Source organism: Microcaecilia unicolor, chromosome 8 (genome assembly GCF_901765095.1).
Source record: "Microcaecilia unicolor chromosome 8, aMicUni1.1, whole genome shotgun sequence".
Lineage (NCBI taxonomy): Eukaryota > Metazoa > Chordata > Amphibia > Gymnophiona > Siphonopidae > Microcaecilia > Microcaecilia unicolor.
The window spans coordinates 10016890-10033214 of NC_044038.1; the positions used below are offsets into that span (position 1 = coordinate 10016890).

Here is a 16325-nt window from a genome sequence, read left to right on the forward strand (position 1 = left end):
ACACCGAAGCTTTCTGAACCTCTCCACAAATTATTTCCCAGTCTTGGTTAGTAAATCTACAGTTTAAATATGTTTCCCACGCCCCCTGGAAGCTAAATGGCTTGGGATCCCATCCCCTAATATATTTATATATCACAGAAATTGGTCTAGGCACCCTCCTCAACAAGATCCACAAGTTTTCCAGGCTTTCCATCTCTTGAGGGTCCTCCCACTTCCAACCCAGTGTTCCTACAAAGTGCTGAATTTGTAAGTATGAAAAAGTCTCCCTCAGGGAGACCATACATGGAGCGCAGCGTTTCAGAGCTCTTCACCCTTCCCCCCCTGCATAACATCCATCCAAACCTTTTTTAAACCCACTAAGCTAACTGCTTTTACTACATTCTCTGGCAGCGAATTCCAGAGTTTAATTACACATTGAGTGAAGATCTCCAATTCGTTTTAAATTTACTACTTTGTAACTTCATTGCGTACCCCCTAGTCTTAGTATTTTTGGAAAGAGTAAACAAGCAATTCACGTCTACCCATTCCACTCCACTCCACTCATTATTTTATAGACCTCTATCATATCTCCCCTCAGCTGTGTTTTCTCCAAGCTGAAGACCCTAGCCGCTTTAGCCTTTCCTCATAGGGAAATTGTCCCATCTTCTTTATCATTTTCGTCGCCCTTCTCGGGATCTTTTCTAATTCCACAAAGCATCAGACTATCAGATCCTCATCTTCAAAGAGCTGTCTAAAATGCTCCAAGCCCTTTGACTTCCAAATAAAGTACAACCCTGGGAGCAGCCCCGTGAAAAATTGGAGATTAAACATAATAGAAGTATCCCTAGATAAGTGAAAATGAGGATCAGTACGGATACGGTCCCATGCTTGCAGGGGAACACTAGTCCTGTATTAGCCAATTATGGGGAGGGAGCCAAATCCAGGTAGGACAGCAGTACTGACTCCATCAGCCAGTCACTGAGTTTTAATGGTCATATCTGTAAAGGTTGATTTTAATCCCCCCCCCCCCCCCCCCCCCCCCACCCCTTCCTTCCTCCCACCACGACACCAGGGTAAGACAATAAAATGAGAAAATTCAATAGGCTTGTATGAAACAAGGTTTGTTATATGAAAGTGCCCTCAAAGCCAATAATCCAGTTAACAGGTGGTCTGAATATACAAAGAGCCAAGGATCAGTAATGTGCTTTCCTGGCAGATATATAATCTGTCTGTCCTGCTCCTTTTCTCTCCAGCTATCAGAACTAGGCTGAGATCTGACTGACAGTATATGAGTCTTTCCTTAGCATCCCTTCAGACCAGTCCAGATGCATGGGTTATATGCTCTCCTTCCAGGAGATGGAGACTGAGAAGTGCCAACTCAAATGAGTTCAGTGTATAATAAATGTTCTGTGAAGCCGGTAGACTGGCAGTAGTTCAGTCTCCAGCAGATGGTAAGGAGCATTCTCTACAGCCTGAAGAATTTAGATGACCAGCTGTTCCAAATATTTGTTTGAGTACAATATTTTACATTCATCTCAGTCTGGGTTTCAAGCTGGGCATAGCACAGTGACTGTTATGGGTTCAATATTAGACAGATCTTTATTGAGCAATAATCATAGGGGCCTTATATTGTAATTCAATCCTTCTAGTGCATTTGATTTGGTGGACCACAATATCCTGTTTGAACTTGAATATTGCTGGTAGAGTTTAATTGGTTCAAGGGTTTCCTCTCCACTAGATCTTAGAGTGAAGCAGAAGAATACTTTTCGGATCCTTGGCATAATTAGTGTGGGATGCCTCAAGGATCACCTTTATCCCCGTCGTCATTCAATGTTGTTTTGTATAGCTTGGGTTTAGAATTAGCTCGGGGGTTTGTTACATCTATGTGGATATTGCTGTGATTCCGGTTTATTAAATTCTAAATCAGGTGACTATAATAGTGGATAAATGCTTAGCTCTTACCAGTTCCTAGATGGTGAAACACAAGCTTAAATTAAATGCTGAAAAGATTTAATTTTTGCTATTGAATAATCTGATTTTTTTTCTGACCATGTTTATATTGATCATACTAAGTACATTTTTTTTCTCCAGTAATTAAGATATTAGGGGTATATGTGGATAAAACATTATCACTTGACCCACATATTAATGCCCTAGTTAGAAGTTCATTTACTTTATTAAGAAAACTGAGACATGTTAGGAAATTTTTTGAAACTGATCAATTTAGATTATTAGTTCAGTCTCTACTACTGTCCAAGTTGGATTATTGTATCCTTATTTAGGTGGCACTATATACAAATGTTAAAAAGACTTTAGACAATACAGGATATGGTGTTTCGCTTGATTTTTGCTCTAAACAAACACGGTAGTATCTCATGGTATTGTATAAGATTAGAGAATGCAACGTGGACAAAGTTTGTCCCTGCCTCATCCCCACAAGCTCTGTCCCCGTCAGTGTATCCTGTTTTACAGCGATTACCTACATTTGTGTTCTTCCTTGTCCTCTCTTCTGCACAAAGCGTCTTTTTCAAAACAACAATGCTTAAAACTCCTAAGTCCATATACATTCATATTTAAGGCCCCTGAGGTAGGCACGTGGCCAAAACACGGTAATGTGTCGGGCATTATAAGAATAAAGTTGTTTTTCTACTGTAGCTCCTTCGTCCTGTTGTCATTTGAAGTGCCTTGCTGGTCGCACTACTCTTTTGTTTGGACTCTTATACGAAGTGGACCACAGTCTTTCGCTTCTGTGGTCTTCTTTCTTCTTGAGCTAAAACCTTGTCATAGAGTATTGTATCATTGCTGTACTGTATTTTCTGTAATTCCCAGGAGTATTTCCTGGTATCTTGGATTGTGAGCTGCTTGGAACTCTATGGTAGTAGTCATGTTATAAGTAACACATCAGTAAACAAACGTAAAACTTAACAATTAGAACTATGCATTGACATAACTGATGTGTAGTCTAGCACAGAGAGCTGCAAAATTTATATGAAAACTATGTTTTCAGATTGACAGAACAAATGGTTTCCAAGTTTTCAGATGATCGATAGGTTGTTTTTCAGCAATCATTATAAAATAAATAAAATGCCACCAAAATAGAAAATTAACTACAATTATCCTTCCATTTATGAAAAATTGTTTTCAAAGCAACTTCAGTTAGGATATCAGGTTCTTATTTTCAGTGAAAAGATGATCAGGTTAACAAATGAAACAGAGTGGGCTCCGTGCCTCGCTGGGGGCGTCTGCCGGCCGACCAGATCTGTACAGAGGTCAAGCGGAGGCGACAAACGAGGACGTCGCTACCCCCGGAGCAGGGAGAGGCGGCTGAACCTCTCCCCCCGGATGACCATGCGTGGTTCGTGCGGCAATACCCGAGTGCGTGACCTGCTTCCTGCCCACCCGCTCCTAACGCAACGAGCGGCGACCAAACCTCGTTCCCGGGACCCACAGCGTGCGTCCCCGGCCCTTACACAACTCTCCGCCGATCCGGAAAGGGCAGTGGAGAGCGAGGACCCGACACCAGCATGGACACCTCGGACGTCGGAGTGCCAGGAAACACAAGAGCGCTCGTGGAGAGGCCGAACAGAACCGCCGAAGGCCCGACCAACGGCCCCCCGTGGCCAGACGACCGGAGCAGCAATAACAGCATGGAGACCAGAGTCGACAAAGCGAGAAGATTAGAAGACCCGGTACAGGCCGCTACTGCTGCTGGGATAAAGGCTGCAGTAGAGATGATGATTCTAAGGCTCACAGGTGAATACAACAGTCCCATTGTTGGGCCGCTCAGGCTTGGTGCGTGAGTTAAGGAATAATTTCTTCACCGATGTGGCATGTGGAAGGGGAAAGAAGTCTGACAGCACTTTCTGCATAACTTTTTCTGGCCTCCTATGTGAATTCAATGACAAGAGGTTGCTGGATAAGTGGATAGAGCCGAGGCACTGCAGGAGACAAGTCAGCTTCTCAGAGTGCCCCAAATTCAGTACTAATCCTGCAAACTGCAAAAGCAGAGACTAAAATGCCTGCAGGGGCTTCTGCTCAGGTCATATTTGAGGACATCGTATATGGAAACTTAAATGTATAAGACTTTACTTCCCGAGGGAAATATTCTGTAACTTGATACAATCAGTGGTTCTGAGCCACACAGATTACTGTAATATATGCGGGATGTAAAGTACAGCTTATGAAGAAACTCCATCTTCTAACAGCCCAAAGTGATCCAACACCAAAATGAACACCGCCAAACTGCTCCTAATAATTTACTCCCTATCCCTAATTCACCATACACTAACCACCCCTCTCATAGACACCAACAACATACCCACAATACACAAGCTCAACAGACTACCCAGATATAGTACATCTCACCAAAATAACAACAACCAAAACAATGGAAGAACTACTGTACGCGGACAAAATCATTACAAAGGAAAGAAAGGACACAGCAGACCCACACTACAAGAGAATAGACAATTAACAAAAATCAACACAACTTCGAACCTAGCTGACCCCTACCAAACAATTCAAGTGGAATACATAAACGCCAGATCAGTAGGCAACAAAACAACAATAATAACAAACTGGATCACGGCAGACAACCTTGACCTACTATTCATCAGTGAAACCTGGATCCACGATCATAAGGACCCCTTTCTTTTAGATCTATGCCCCCAGGCTACAAAATCACTCACTGGACAAGAAAAGAAAAAAAGAGGATGAGGCATAGCACTAATCCACAGATCCCACTTCACCGTAACAACAACAGCTGAATCCATAACACCCCAACTTGAAATCGCCTCAGTCAGAATCCACCATACAACCTTGCTTGACCACCTAAACGTTGTCTTGTTTTATAGACCTCCAGGTAACGTGGCATGAATGCCAATCACACTTCATGGATTTCATATCGAATACCTGTGTATCTAACACCAATCTACTTATAATAGGAGACATAAACCTACACCTAGAAGACCCTAACTCAACCATTGCACGTGAATGCAAAGATTTCCTCCAACTATGGGACCTCAACTGGCCAAATATGCAAGCAACCCATGTCAAAGGACACACACTCGACCTCATCACACACAAACTGTCCTCAAACATAAACCTAATATTAACAGCTACAAAATGGACAGACATACCATGGTCAGACCACAAATTAAACCTATCCCTACAATGGCGAAAAAAAGGCTCATACCACAATCAAGAACGCAAAACCTACACCATGAGAGGCCAAATTGACCCTGTAACATTCTGGCAACAGATCTACAAGAACGAATGGAAAGCACAAATGGACTCGAAACACTATCTTCTGGATTGGGACAACATATGCAGAAGCATATTAGACAAAATAGCACCACTACAAACAAGAACCTCACGAAGACACAACTCAATACCATGGTTCAACGAAGAACTGAAAAAACTAAAAACACAAGCTGGGAGGCTTGAACGAGCATGGAATAAAATAAAAGATGAATGGAAACAAACGCAAAGAAAATACAAATATGCAATAAGACAAACCAAAAGGTAATACTACAAAACCAAAATAGGGCCAGACTACAGACACGCATAAACTTTTCCAACTCGTGAACAAACTACTAGATACCACACCGGTTACCACAACCAACACATATACCCCATCAGCAGACAATCTTGCTAAATACTTCAACGAGAAAATTATAAAATTACGAATCATGTTACCACTCAGTACCACCAACCACGAAAAATTCATTGACTGTCTGGACCCAGTCCCCGATGAACATCCAGCTGACCGAATCTGGACAAACTTCGCTCAACTTACCGACGATACCGTCACCCAAGCGATCAACAGGTCACCAAATCCCACTGCAAACTGGACATATGTCCCAACAACTTAATCAAATCCGCCCCTCAACGCTTCATAGTAGACCTCACGTCACACCTAAACTACATGTTACAATATGGACTCTTCCCTAAGGATAAAGGAAACATATTACGCACCCCAATACCTAAAGATTCAAAGAAAAAAACAAACAACATAACCAACTACCGCCCGGTAGCATCTATCCCTCTGGCAGTCAAACTAATGGAAAGTATAGTAACCAAGCAGCTTACCGACTACTTAAACAAATTCTCAATATTACATGAATCACAATCAGGATTTTGATCCAACCACAGCACCGAAACAGTACTAATCACTCTCTTAATCAATTTCAAACAAGCAATTGCAACTGGCAATAGTGTACTTCTCCTACAATTCGACATGTCCAGCGCGTTCGACATGGTAAACCACAAAATACTATTAAACATCCTAGAATACTTCGGGATCGGAGGAAGCGTACTTAGCTGGATCAAAGGCTTTCTAACTGCAAGAACGTACCAAGTGATATCAAATTTGAATCCATCATCACCATGGAAACCAGAATGCGGAGTACCCCAAGGATCACCGCTTTCACCGACCCTTTTCAACCTAAGGATGACACCTCTAGCCAAATCACTATCCAACCATGGCCTTAATCCTTACATCTACGCAGACGATGTCACGATCTACATCTCGTTCAAACATGATCTAACAGAAATCACAAATGAAATCAAATACAGCCTCCAAATCATGAATTCATGGGTGGATGCATTTCAATTAAAACTTAACGCAGAAAAAACACAATGTCTCATCCTCTCATCACAATATAACACGAACAAACCCACCGCTATAAACACCCCAGACTACATCCTTCCTGTTTCAGATAGCCTGAAAATTCTCAGAGTTACAATTGACTGAAATCACACACTAGAAAGCCATGTGAAAAATACAACAAAGAAAATGTTTCACTCAATGTGGAAACTCAAAAGAGTAAAACCTTTATTCCCAAGGGAAATATTCTGCAGCCTGGTACAATCAATGGTGCTAAGCCACCTAGATTACTGCAATGCAGTGTATGCCGGATGCAAAGAACAAATCATTAAGAAACTCCAAACATCATTTGCAGTTCTATGGACCGGAAATGGCAATCGCCACTACGGCAAATGTAAGCCACATTGAGCCTGCAAATTGGTGGGAAAATGTGGGATACAAATGCTACAAATAAATAAATAAACTGCCCAAAACACAGCAGCCAAACTCATATTTGGAAAAACGAAATACGAAAGTGCCAAACCCCTAAGAGAAAAACTACACTGGCTCCCACTTAAAGAACGTATTGTGTTCAAAATCTGCACCCTGGTTCATAAAATCATTCGTGGTGAGGCCCTGGTCTACATGTCAGACCTCATAGGCTTACCAACCAGGAACACAAAAAGGTCAGCACGTACATTCCTTTAATCTCCACTACCCCAGCTGCAAAGGACTAAAATATAAATCAACATATGCATTCAGCTTTTCCTATAGAAGCACGCAACTATGGAATGCACTACCATACGCCATAAAAACAATGCATGACCTAACTAACTTCCGAAAATCGCTAAAAACCAACCTGTTCAATAAGACATACCATAATGATCCATCCTAAATACTAGACAGCGAAACTTAAACCAGAACTGGACAAAACCGAACTCTCTATACCTGACCGCTTCATTTACTTTGTCACTAATGAACTTTAACGCAATACCACTTTCTCATTCCGGAAATGAATTCTCTATACTTGACTCCTTATTTAATCTGTCATTCATGAACTTTAATGCAATACCTCTTTGTATTTCTCATCTTGGAAATGGCGATCGCCATTACGGAATAATGTAAGCCACATTGAGCCTGCAAACAGGTGGGAAAATGGGGGGATACAAATGCAACAAATAATAATAATAATACATTGGTATAAGGTGGAATGAATAGGTATAATGAATGGAATAAATTTCCAGGCATCTTGCCAGAATGATTACAAGTTTATACAGGAAAAAATTACACGATCAAATGTTACCTATATTTAATCTGAAGATTAACATGAAGTGCAGGTTTAGAGTGTTGTCCACCTTATTTTGTTTGACAGGGGTCTACATACATTTATGCATCATAAAATATAGTGATTGAAAAATTGAAGCTGACCTTTTGCAAGACATTTGGAAAAACTAAGCTTCACCAAGGGTGCAGATTTTGACCATAACTTGTTTTCGAGATCTGATTTTAAAGATCAATCTTTAGCATCTCACCTGATTTGCATTTTCTGAGGGGAGTGAAACCCTTGCTACCACCTCAGTGTCCAGTAGTGTCACCCTGGGATTTGAATTTGGTCATTTTGATTTTTGGTTCAGGTGCCCTTTGAGCCACTTAGGGGACAGACACTTTCTTGAAAGATATCACCCTTAACACTTTCTGTTGGCTATTTATTCAGCTCAATAGATTTCAAAGATGCAGGCGCTGTCCTGTAGCTAGCCTTTTCTGGTAATATTGAAGGAGAGGATGGTGGTTAGGATAGTACCTTCATTTCTTCCCAAGGTGGTGGTGTCTGCATTTCATGTTAATCTGCCTTACTCCTGGTGTTAGGGAAATGGATTTGGGGAGGGGGCGGGCGGGCAGGGCGCAGCATGGCTTTCTCAACTGGATGTTAGGCATATATTGCGGTGGTGTTTGAAAAGGACAGAGGGATTCTGGTGCTCAGATCAGCTTTTTGTGCTGTTTGGCAGAGCAAGAAGAGAAGCAGCTTCTAAAACAACAGTATCCTGCTGGATTAAGGAAGCTATATCTTAAGCTTATATTATTACTACTACTACTACTATTTAGCATTTCTATAGCGCTACAAGGCGTACGCAGCACTGCACAAACATAGAAGAAAGACAGTCCCTGCTCAAAGAGCTTACAATCTAATGCAAAGGTTATCTGGTATCTCCTGTTCTGAAAGCATATTCGGCTAGAAGTCAGGCTGCTTCTTAGGCAAAGCATAGTCTGTTTCTGCCACAGGAAATTTATAGGGCAGCCACTTAGTGGTTATTACAAGTTGGATTTGCAGACTTGCTAGAAAGCAGTTTTTGGAACTAGAGTGTTGGCAGGTTTATCTGAACATGGCTTTAGTGCTTCCCACATGTCTGGACTGGTCTGAAGGGACACCAAGGAAGGAGAAATTTAAAGCTTACCTGATAATTTTCTTTCCTTTAGACCCTTCAGGCCAGTCCAGCTACATGGATATACACTCTACCACCAGCAGATGGAGATCTGAGAATCGCTGACTTCAGCCTATGAGCATCCTGTGCAACTCACCACCAGCCAGTATTTCCATATCAAAGCAAGATGAATCTACTCAAAAACTGACCCCTTTCTAACTAGAGAACAATATCGTAACAGAAGAATGAATTTAATAGAAGAATGAATTTACAGCTTGCTACATATTTAAGAAGAGCAGAGACCAAGAGAAGACCAACAAATTCGCTGCTTCCCAGCATCAGATACATACAAAAACCCTGGGTTTTTGGACTGGTCTGGAGGGACTAAAGGAAAAATAAGTAGGTAAGATCTAATTTCTCCATCCTTAGCATTTCTCTAGATCAGTCTAGACTCATAAAGTACCAAAGCAGTAACCTTCAAGGGTGGGACACAATTTGGTGGTCAACGCTCTGGCCTCAAAAGATGCATTGTTTTATTACATGCTTTCTTGACAGACCTGTATATCCAAGTTTATAGTGCCTCACGAAGGTGTACAGCAATGACCAAGTGGCTGCTGTGTAGATATCCTAAGGAGGAATAAGGCTACATTCTGCTCAAAAAGAGGCCATCTGCCCCCTAGTGGACTGTGCTTTGAAAACCAAGGGAACATCACACCCTTTCAGAATATAGGCAGATGCAATAGTGGGCGGCCATGGCCTTGGATGCTGCCTCCTCTTTCCTATGGCCTCCAAAGAGCATAAAACAAATAATCTGACTGTACCACTCTCCTCGCATCCAAGCAATGCAACCGCTTAATGTCCTCGTCCCTGTTTGCCTTAAGCAACACCAGAAACAAGATAATCTGACATGGAATGAGGATACCACCTTTGGAATAAAAGAGGAAACTGGCTTTTTCCTTCAAATCCACTAGCAAGGGTTCCTGGCATGACAGAGCTTGCAACTCCAAGATTCTCTGAGCCAAACAGATGGCTACCAGAAACAGTCTTTTAAGGAAAGGTCTTTCAACAAAGATTCTTGGTACGCTTGAAAAAAGGATGCACCAAGAAGGACAAAACCAGATTCAAATCCCAAGGAAGTACCATCAGCCGTCTTGGATCTCAAAAGTTTTTTTACACCTCAGGAAGTGCACATCAGATAGATCATTAAAGCAAACCCTTGAAACATGCCATAGCCACAATCTGAACCTTAAGAGATGCTAAGGACAAACCTTCCTCCAAACAGTCATGGAGAAATTCTAAAATTCTCTTCTGATGAACACAGTGACAGCACTTGCTGCTGCATACGCTGCCAAATTCCTGAGACATGCCAAGGACGTGGGATCTCTTTCTGGAGCAACCTCACTTTCTTAATCTTGCCCTTTCAAGAGCCATGTCATAAGATAAAACAAACAGGTCTTGCTTCTGGATTCACACCTGGCCCATTGGACCTGCTGCTGCGGGGAACTGAAATGGGTCCCTTGCTGCTAGCCTCACCAGATCTCCATGCAAAAGCCTCTTCAGCCAGTTGGCGGTCTACCAGTATCTCCAGGCCTCAGTGGTTCCCTGTCCTCTAAAGGATCCTGCCCACCAAGGGCCATGGGGGAAACATACAAAAGAACAGTCCTGGGCCAAGATTCTGCCAGCTCATTTCCTGTCTTGGTGCTGTCACTAATCCAAGCATGAGGTGGGAAAACTTCCCCGAGACTACAAACACAAAAAATTCTGATGTTTTGCCTGAATAAGGATATGCAGGTATGCCTTTGTCAAATCCAAAGACATCAACTCCCCTTGCTAGACTGCCACTATTACAGACCTCAGGGTTTCCATTTGGAACCTTTGCACCCTGTTTGCCCAGGCCAAAAAATGCCCTCCTTTTGAGCACCACAAAACCTTCCCTTTCCCTGCTTCCCAGCAGGAATGGGAACTGCTACCTCCAGCTGTACCGAGTATCTCTGACCACTAACACATTTATGCATGTCCGGCAGGGGGACTCCAAAAACCCAGCTGGAAGAAGCTGAGCAAACTTCAAAGTATAACCAGATCAGTGGGTATGTGAGGTTATCTGGACCACTGCTTTTCTACTTAGTCCTTAGGCACACTCAGCCAGTTTGATTTTCAAGATATCCACAATGAATATGCATGAGGTTAGATTTGCATGCACTGCCTCCTTGGTATATAAATCTTCATGTGTAATCATTGTGGCCGGTGTGACCCAAGGACTGGGTTGAGAGGCACTGATCTGGATCTGTCATTGGTAAAACTTTCTAACCATCCTCCTACCAGCAGAACCAGAAGATGAGTCCTCAAGGCCTCATTGCAGACCTCTGGTCAGCCCCAGATTGACCAACTCTGACTCTTCTCCATGGCCCCTTAATAAAGACTGATCTTTCTGAAAATACCTATTCCACTGTCTCACTTTCCTGATGTTACCTACAAGACTCTGGTGATTCAGGAGAGAGATCTTGGAGTGAAAGTGTCTTGAGGATCTCGAGGAGAATATGACAAAGGTGGTGGTGGCGGCTTACAGATTGCAAAGGAGAGGGAATCCCAAAAGCACAGGAGCCAAAGCAAATAGACGGAAAAGCCCAAGAAGCCTTCAAGAATGTGGGCGTCTCAACTTCACTTTATTGAACAGACCCAACACGGTCCGTGTTTCAGCAACAATTGCCTGCATCAGGGGTCTAATGGTATCTAGTTCCAAGGTAACAAAACCATCCGATGAAGAAAAACAGCCTTGTCTTGAAAAAGACAAATCTGCAAAGAGCTTGATTAAATGTCACAAACCCAAAAGCATGGAAACAAAGCCCAAACTTAGAAAGTTGGTCCCGCACTGAAAAAGCACTGTGTGCTGCCAGAGTGCGGGAAGAACTTTCTAAGTTTGGGTTTGTTTCCTGTGACATTTAACCAAGTTCTTAGCAGATTTTTCTTTTTCTAGGACGAGGCTTTTTTTTTTTTTTTTAATCTATTTGAAGGTGGTGGCCATAGCTAGAGGATGCTGGTCTGAATATAGATAGGCATAACTAACAGAAGCAAGGAGGTGTTAATGCCCCAATACAAGCCAATGGTATGGCGCCATTTGGAGTACTGTATTCAGTTTTGGAGGTTGTATCTTAAGTATTTAAAAAGAGTTAAGTGATTCAAAGGAAGGTGACAAGTAGTATGGGGATTTGTGCCAAAAGATGTATGAGAGAGAGAGTTGAAGACCTGAATATGTATACCCTAAAGCAGTGGTTCCCAAACCTGGTCCTGGAGGCATCCCAGCCAGTCAGGTTTTCAGGATATCCACAATGAATATTCATGGAGAGATTTGCATGCAGTGAAGGCAGTGCATGCAAATTTCTCTCATGACTATTCATTGTTGCACTTATATACTGAATACCATTGGCTTGTATTGGGGCATTAACACCTCCTTGCGTATGTTGGTTTTGCCCTTGCTGTTGCGAGGTCCAGGATACTGCCGCATTCAGCTATGATTACATATACTGTATGTATTTTGTTGCATTTATATTTTAAATTTTGTGTGTTTTTTTATGTTGTTAGATTTGTCATCAATGTATGTTTTTAAACACATGCTTTCTGGATTTCTAATATGTGTTTGATTTTTATTTTTATCTTCCTTATTTCTGGTATATTTTTCGTAGTTTTCAATATTGTAGTCTCATTTATTAATTTACATATTTATTTATTTATTTATTTGTTTATGTTTATTTTCATTGCTATCTGTGTATTGATTTTAAATGTGTTTTTAGACCCCTGAAGAAGGCATTCCTGCCGAAACACGGACCGTGTAGGGTCCTAATAAAACCTTGTTTGGAGCTCTAACTCCTGTGATTTAATTGGCTGGTCACTTGGACTTGGTTTTCTTCCACCTCTTGTTTTGGTGTGCTTGCGTTTTTGTGGAAGGAGTGGACCCCCCCCCCCCCCCCCCCCCCCATTTTTCCCTTTGTTTCCATTGCGAGGTCCAGTTGACCATTGGTTGTTTTAGGTGAGCCTGGTAGCTAGGGATTCCCACATGTGAGAATTATAGACCTGCTTGTCCTGGTGGTGGTGGTGGGGGGAAGTGAAAGTACTTACCTGTAGCAGGTATTCGCCGAGAACAGCGGGCCTTATATTCTCACATACCCTCCTACTTCCCCTTGGAGGTTTTTTAACTTTTTATTATACTTTATATTGTAGTGCTGGTCCCATGCTCTCATGGCAGGCGTAAAAGCAGTTGCGCATGCGCAATGGAGCACATTTCATGGTCAAAGACCTATTAAGCTTGTTAAAAGCTCCGGACAGGCAACACAGACCCGCATTACTCATTTGTGAGAATATAAGGCCTGCTGTTCTCAGAGAGTACTTTTGCTTTATCCTCCTTGTAGTTTTTCTCATTTTACATTTTTTACTTTTCCCCCAATAATTCAGTATGTTGAATTATTTTAAATAAATGCTATTTGTCACCTGGTGCTGAGATCCTAAGGAGATTGCTGCTCAGTCAGCATTGTCACCATATATTAAATAAATACTTGCATTTTCTAGTATGTCATTTTTGAGCACTTAAGTTCTTTATTTTTTTTTGTCTGTATATAAGATGCAGAAATCGGGGTATGCTTGCTGCTTAGTATTTTTAAGACAATCTGCACATCAGGCCTAGATGAATCTTTCTGCTACTAAAAGTGATCCTCTTTACGCAGATGCTGAGATGTATAGAGCTCGATGACCGGCTGAAAGCCATGGATCAGGAGATCACTGTGAATCCTCAATTTGTACAAAAGGTACTTCTTTTGGGCTTTTGTTGTCATTGTATTATATTTCACGATTTCTCTTTCGCTTTTAACCTAACAGTACAAAGTGGATTACAAAATAAATAAGATAATCCCAATTGGATACATAAACATTAAAATAAACAAACAATCCACTAGCTTAATATGTCCTGTTTAAATTACTGTAAATCAAGATCGCTGAAATGAAAATAGGTATGTTTTAAGTGCTTTTATGAAAGGAAATCTAGGTTGTTATTAAGCAAATTTCAACCGCTCCCTGACATATAAATGTGTGGAGTGATATATTTTAAGACCTAAATATAAATTCCATTTAAATAATTTTGAGTATTGTTCACATTTCCTGTTGTGCCATAAAGTGTTAACACAAACTCAATTGTTATTGGAGGCACTGGGTTGCTTTACAGCTGCATATTAAGTAGAGGAGTGTGGTAGCCGTGTTAGTCCACTCTTAAGGTTATCAATAGAAATCAAACAAAATAAAACATGGAAAAGAAAATAAGATGATACCTTTTTTATTGGACATAACTTAATACATTTCTTGATTAGCTTTCGAAGGTTGCCCTTCTTCCTCAGATCGGAAATAAGCAAATGTGCTAGCTGACAGTGTATATAAGTGAAAACATTCAAGCATTACTATGACAGTAAAATAGATACCATTGGAGATTCTACATGGAATGTTGCTACTACTGGAGATTCTACATGGAATGTTGCTACTCTTTGAGATTCTACATGGAATGTTGCTACTATTGGAGATTCTACATGGAATGTTGCTATTCCACTAGCAACATTCCATGTAGAAGGCTGCGCAGGCTTCTGTTTCTGTGAGTCTGACGTCCTGCACGTACGTGCAGGACGTCAGACTCACAGAAGCAGAAGCCTGCGCGGCCACATTGGTGATCTACAAGGGCCGACTTCTACATGGAATGTTGCTAGTGGAATAGCAACATTCCATGTAGAATCTATAGAAATCAAACAAAATAAAACATGGAAAAGAAAATAAGATGATACCTTTTTTATTGGACATAACTTAATACATTTCTTGATTAGCTTTCGAAGGTTGCCCTTCTTCGTCAGATCAGAAATAAGCAAATGTTGGTAGATGACAGTATATATGAGTGAAACATCAAAGCATTTCAGTGACAGTCTAACAGGGTGGGGATTCAGTGAAAGTCTAACAGGACTGTCACTGAAATGCTTTGATGTTTCACTCATATATACTGTCATCTACCAACATTTGCTTATTTCCGATCTGAGGAAGAAGGGCAACCTTCGAAAGCTAATCAAGAAATGTATTAAGTTATGTCCAATAAAAAAGGTATCATCTTATTTTCTTTTCCATGTTTTATTTGGTTTGATTTCTATTGATAACCAGCTGCATATTGAATTTGTGTTTAATTGGCCTTTCCATTAAAATTTGTTTCCAAATGGTTAGAAGTACACAAACTTGACAGTTTCTGTCCTGCTGCTGAAGTCATTGCGGTTTTACATGTTTAGTCATACAGTTTGGAAAAAAATAACAATAGTAGCTACCTGTAATAGCAAGAAAAGTACTTAATTTAGGTGTTATGTGCGAACTTCGTGTTATATAGTTCTCTGCATTTTGTATGGTAAGAGAAACCTCTAATCCAATTGCATATTTTTCAACTACATTTAGAGATGGTAGTCAAACATCTTTTTACAGGAGAGACACAAAAATTGCCTTTCCTGGACAATCCTGGTAGGTTTATATGTTTCTTTGTATTCTTCTACCTCGCTGGGCAGCTGATCCAATCTTCAGTAGCTCTGGTTTCCTCTCTATTACTGTAAACCACATTGAGGGAGTATTTAGATACTGCAGTATATATTTAATTATATATTTTTGATGCTGCTTTTAACTCCTAACCCACTTGTTCAGTCCCCATGTCTTATCATTCCCACCTTAGTAATTCCCTTATCTCTTATTTTTCCTGTTTGTCCTAATTAGATTGTAAGCTCTGAGCAGGGATCGTCTCTTTGTGTCCAGTGCACAGATTTGTGTACATCTAGTAGTGCTATAGAAATGATAAGTAGTAGTGGTGGATGCTTGGAATGTCCTCCCGCGGGAGGTGGTGGAGATGAAAACGGTAACGGAATTCAAAAATGCATGGGATAAACATAAAGGAATCCTGTTCAGAAGGAATGGATCCTCGGAAGCTTAGCCGAGATTGGGTGGCAGAACCGGTGGGGGGAGGCGGGGCTGGTGGTTTGGAGGCGGGGCTAGTGCTGGGCAAGACTTCTACGGTCTGTGCCCTGAAAATGGCAGATACAAATCAAGGTCAGGTATACACGTAAAGTAGCACATATGAGTTTATCTTGTTGGGCAGACTGGATGGACCATGCAGGTCTTTCTCTGCCGTCATCTACTATGTTACTATGTAGTGGTAGTTTATTCAACTTTATATACTATTAATACCGGCACAACGGTTTATAATAACTTAATGTATATAACACAAGTACGTAGACGAGGAAGTTGAAGTCCTCTGGTTTTACACATGTACTTGCAACCTGAGCATTTCA

General features: G+C 41.2%; 1 protein-coding gene across 1 annotated transcript in view; it reads left to right on the plus strand.

Moving 5' to 3' along the window:
- The window catches only part of COPS3 (COP9 signalosome subunit 3), a 65287-nt gene that overhangs the window by 47972 nt on the left and 990 nt on the right, over window positions 1-16325 (plus strand). Inside the window, exon 11 of the mRNA XM_030212982.1 lies at window positions 13701-13781. Coding sequence (XP_030068842.1) covers window positions 13701-13781 — 81 coding nt within the window. The remainder of the gene's footprint in view (window positions 1-13700; window positions 13782-16325) is intronic.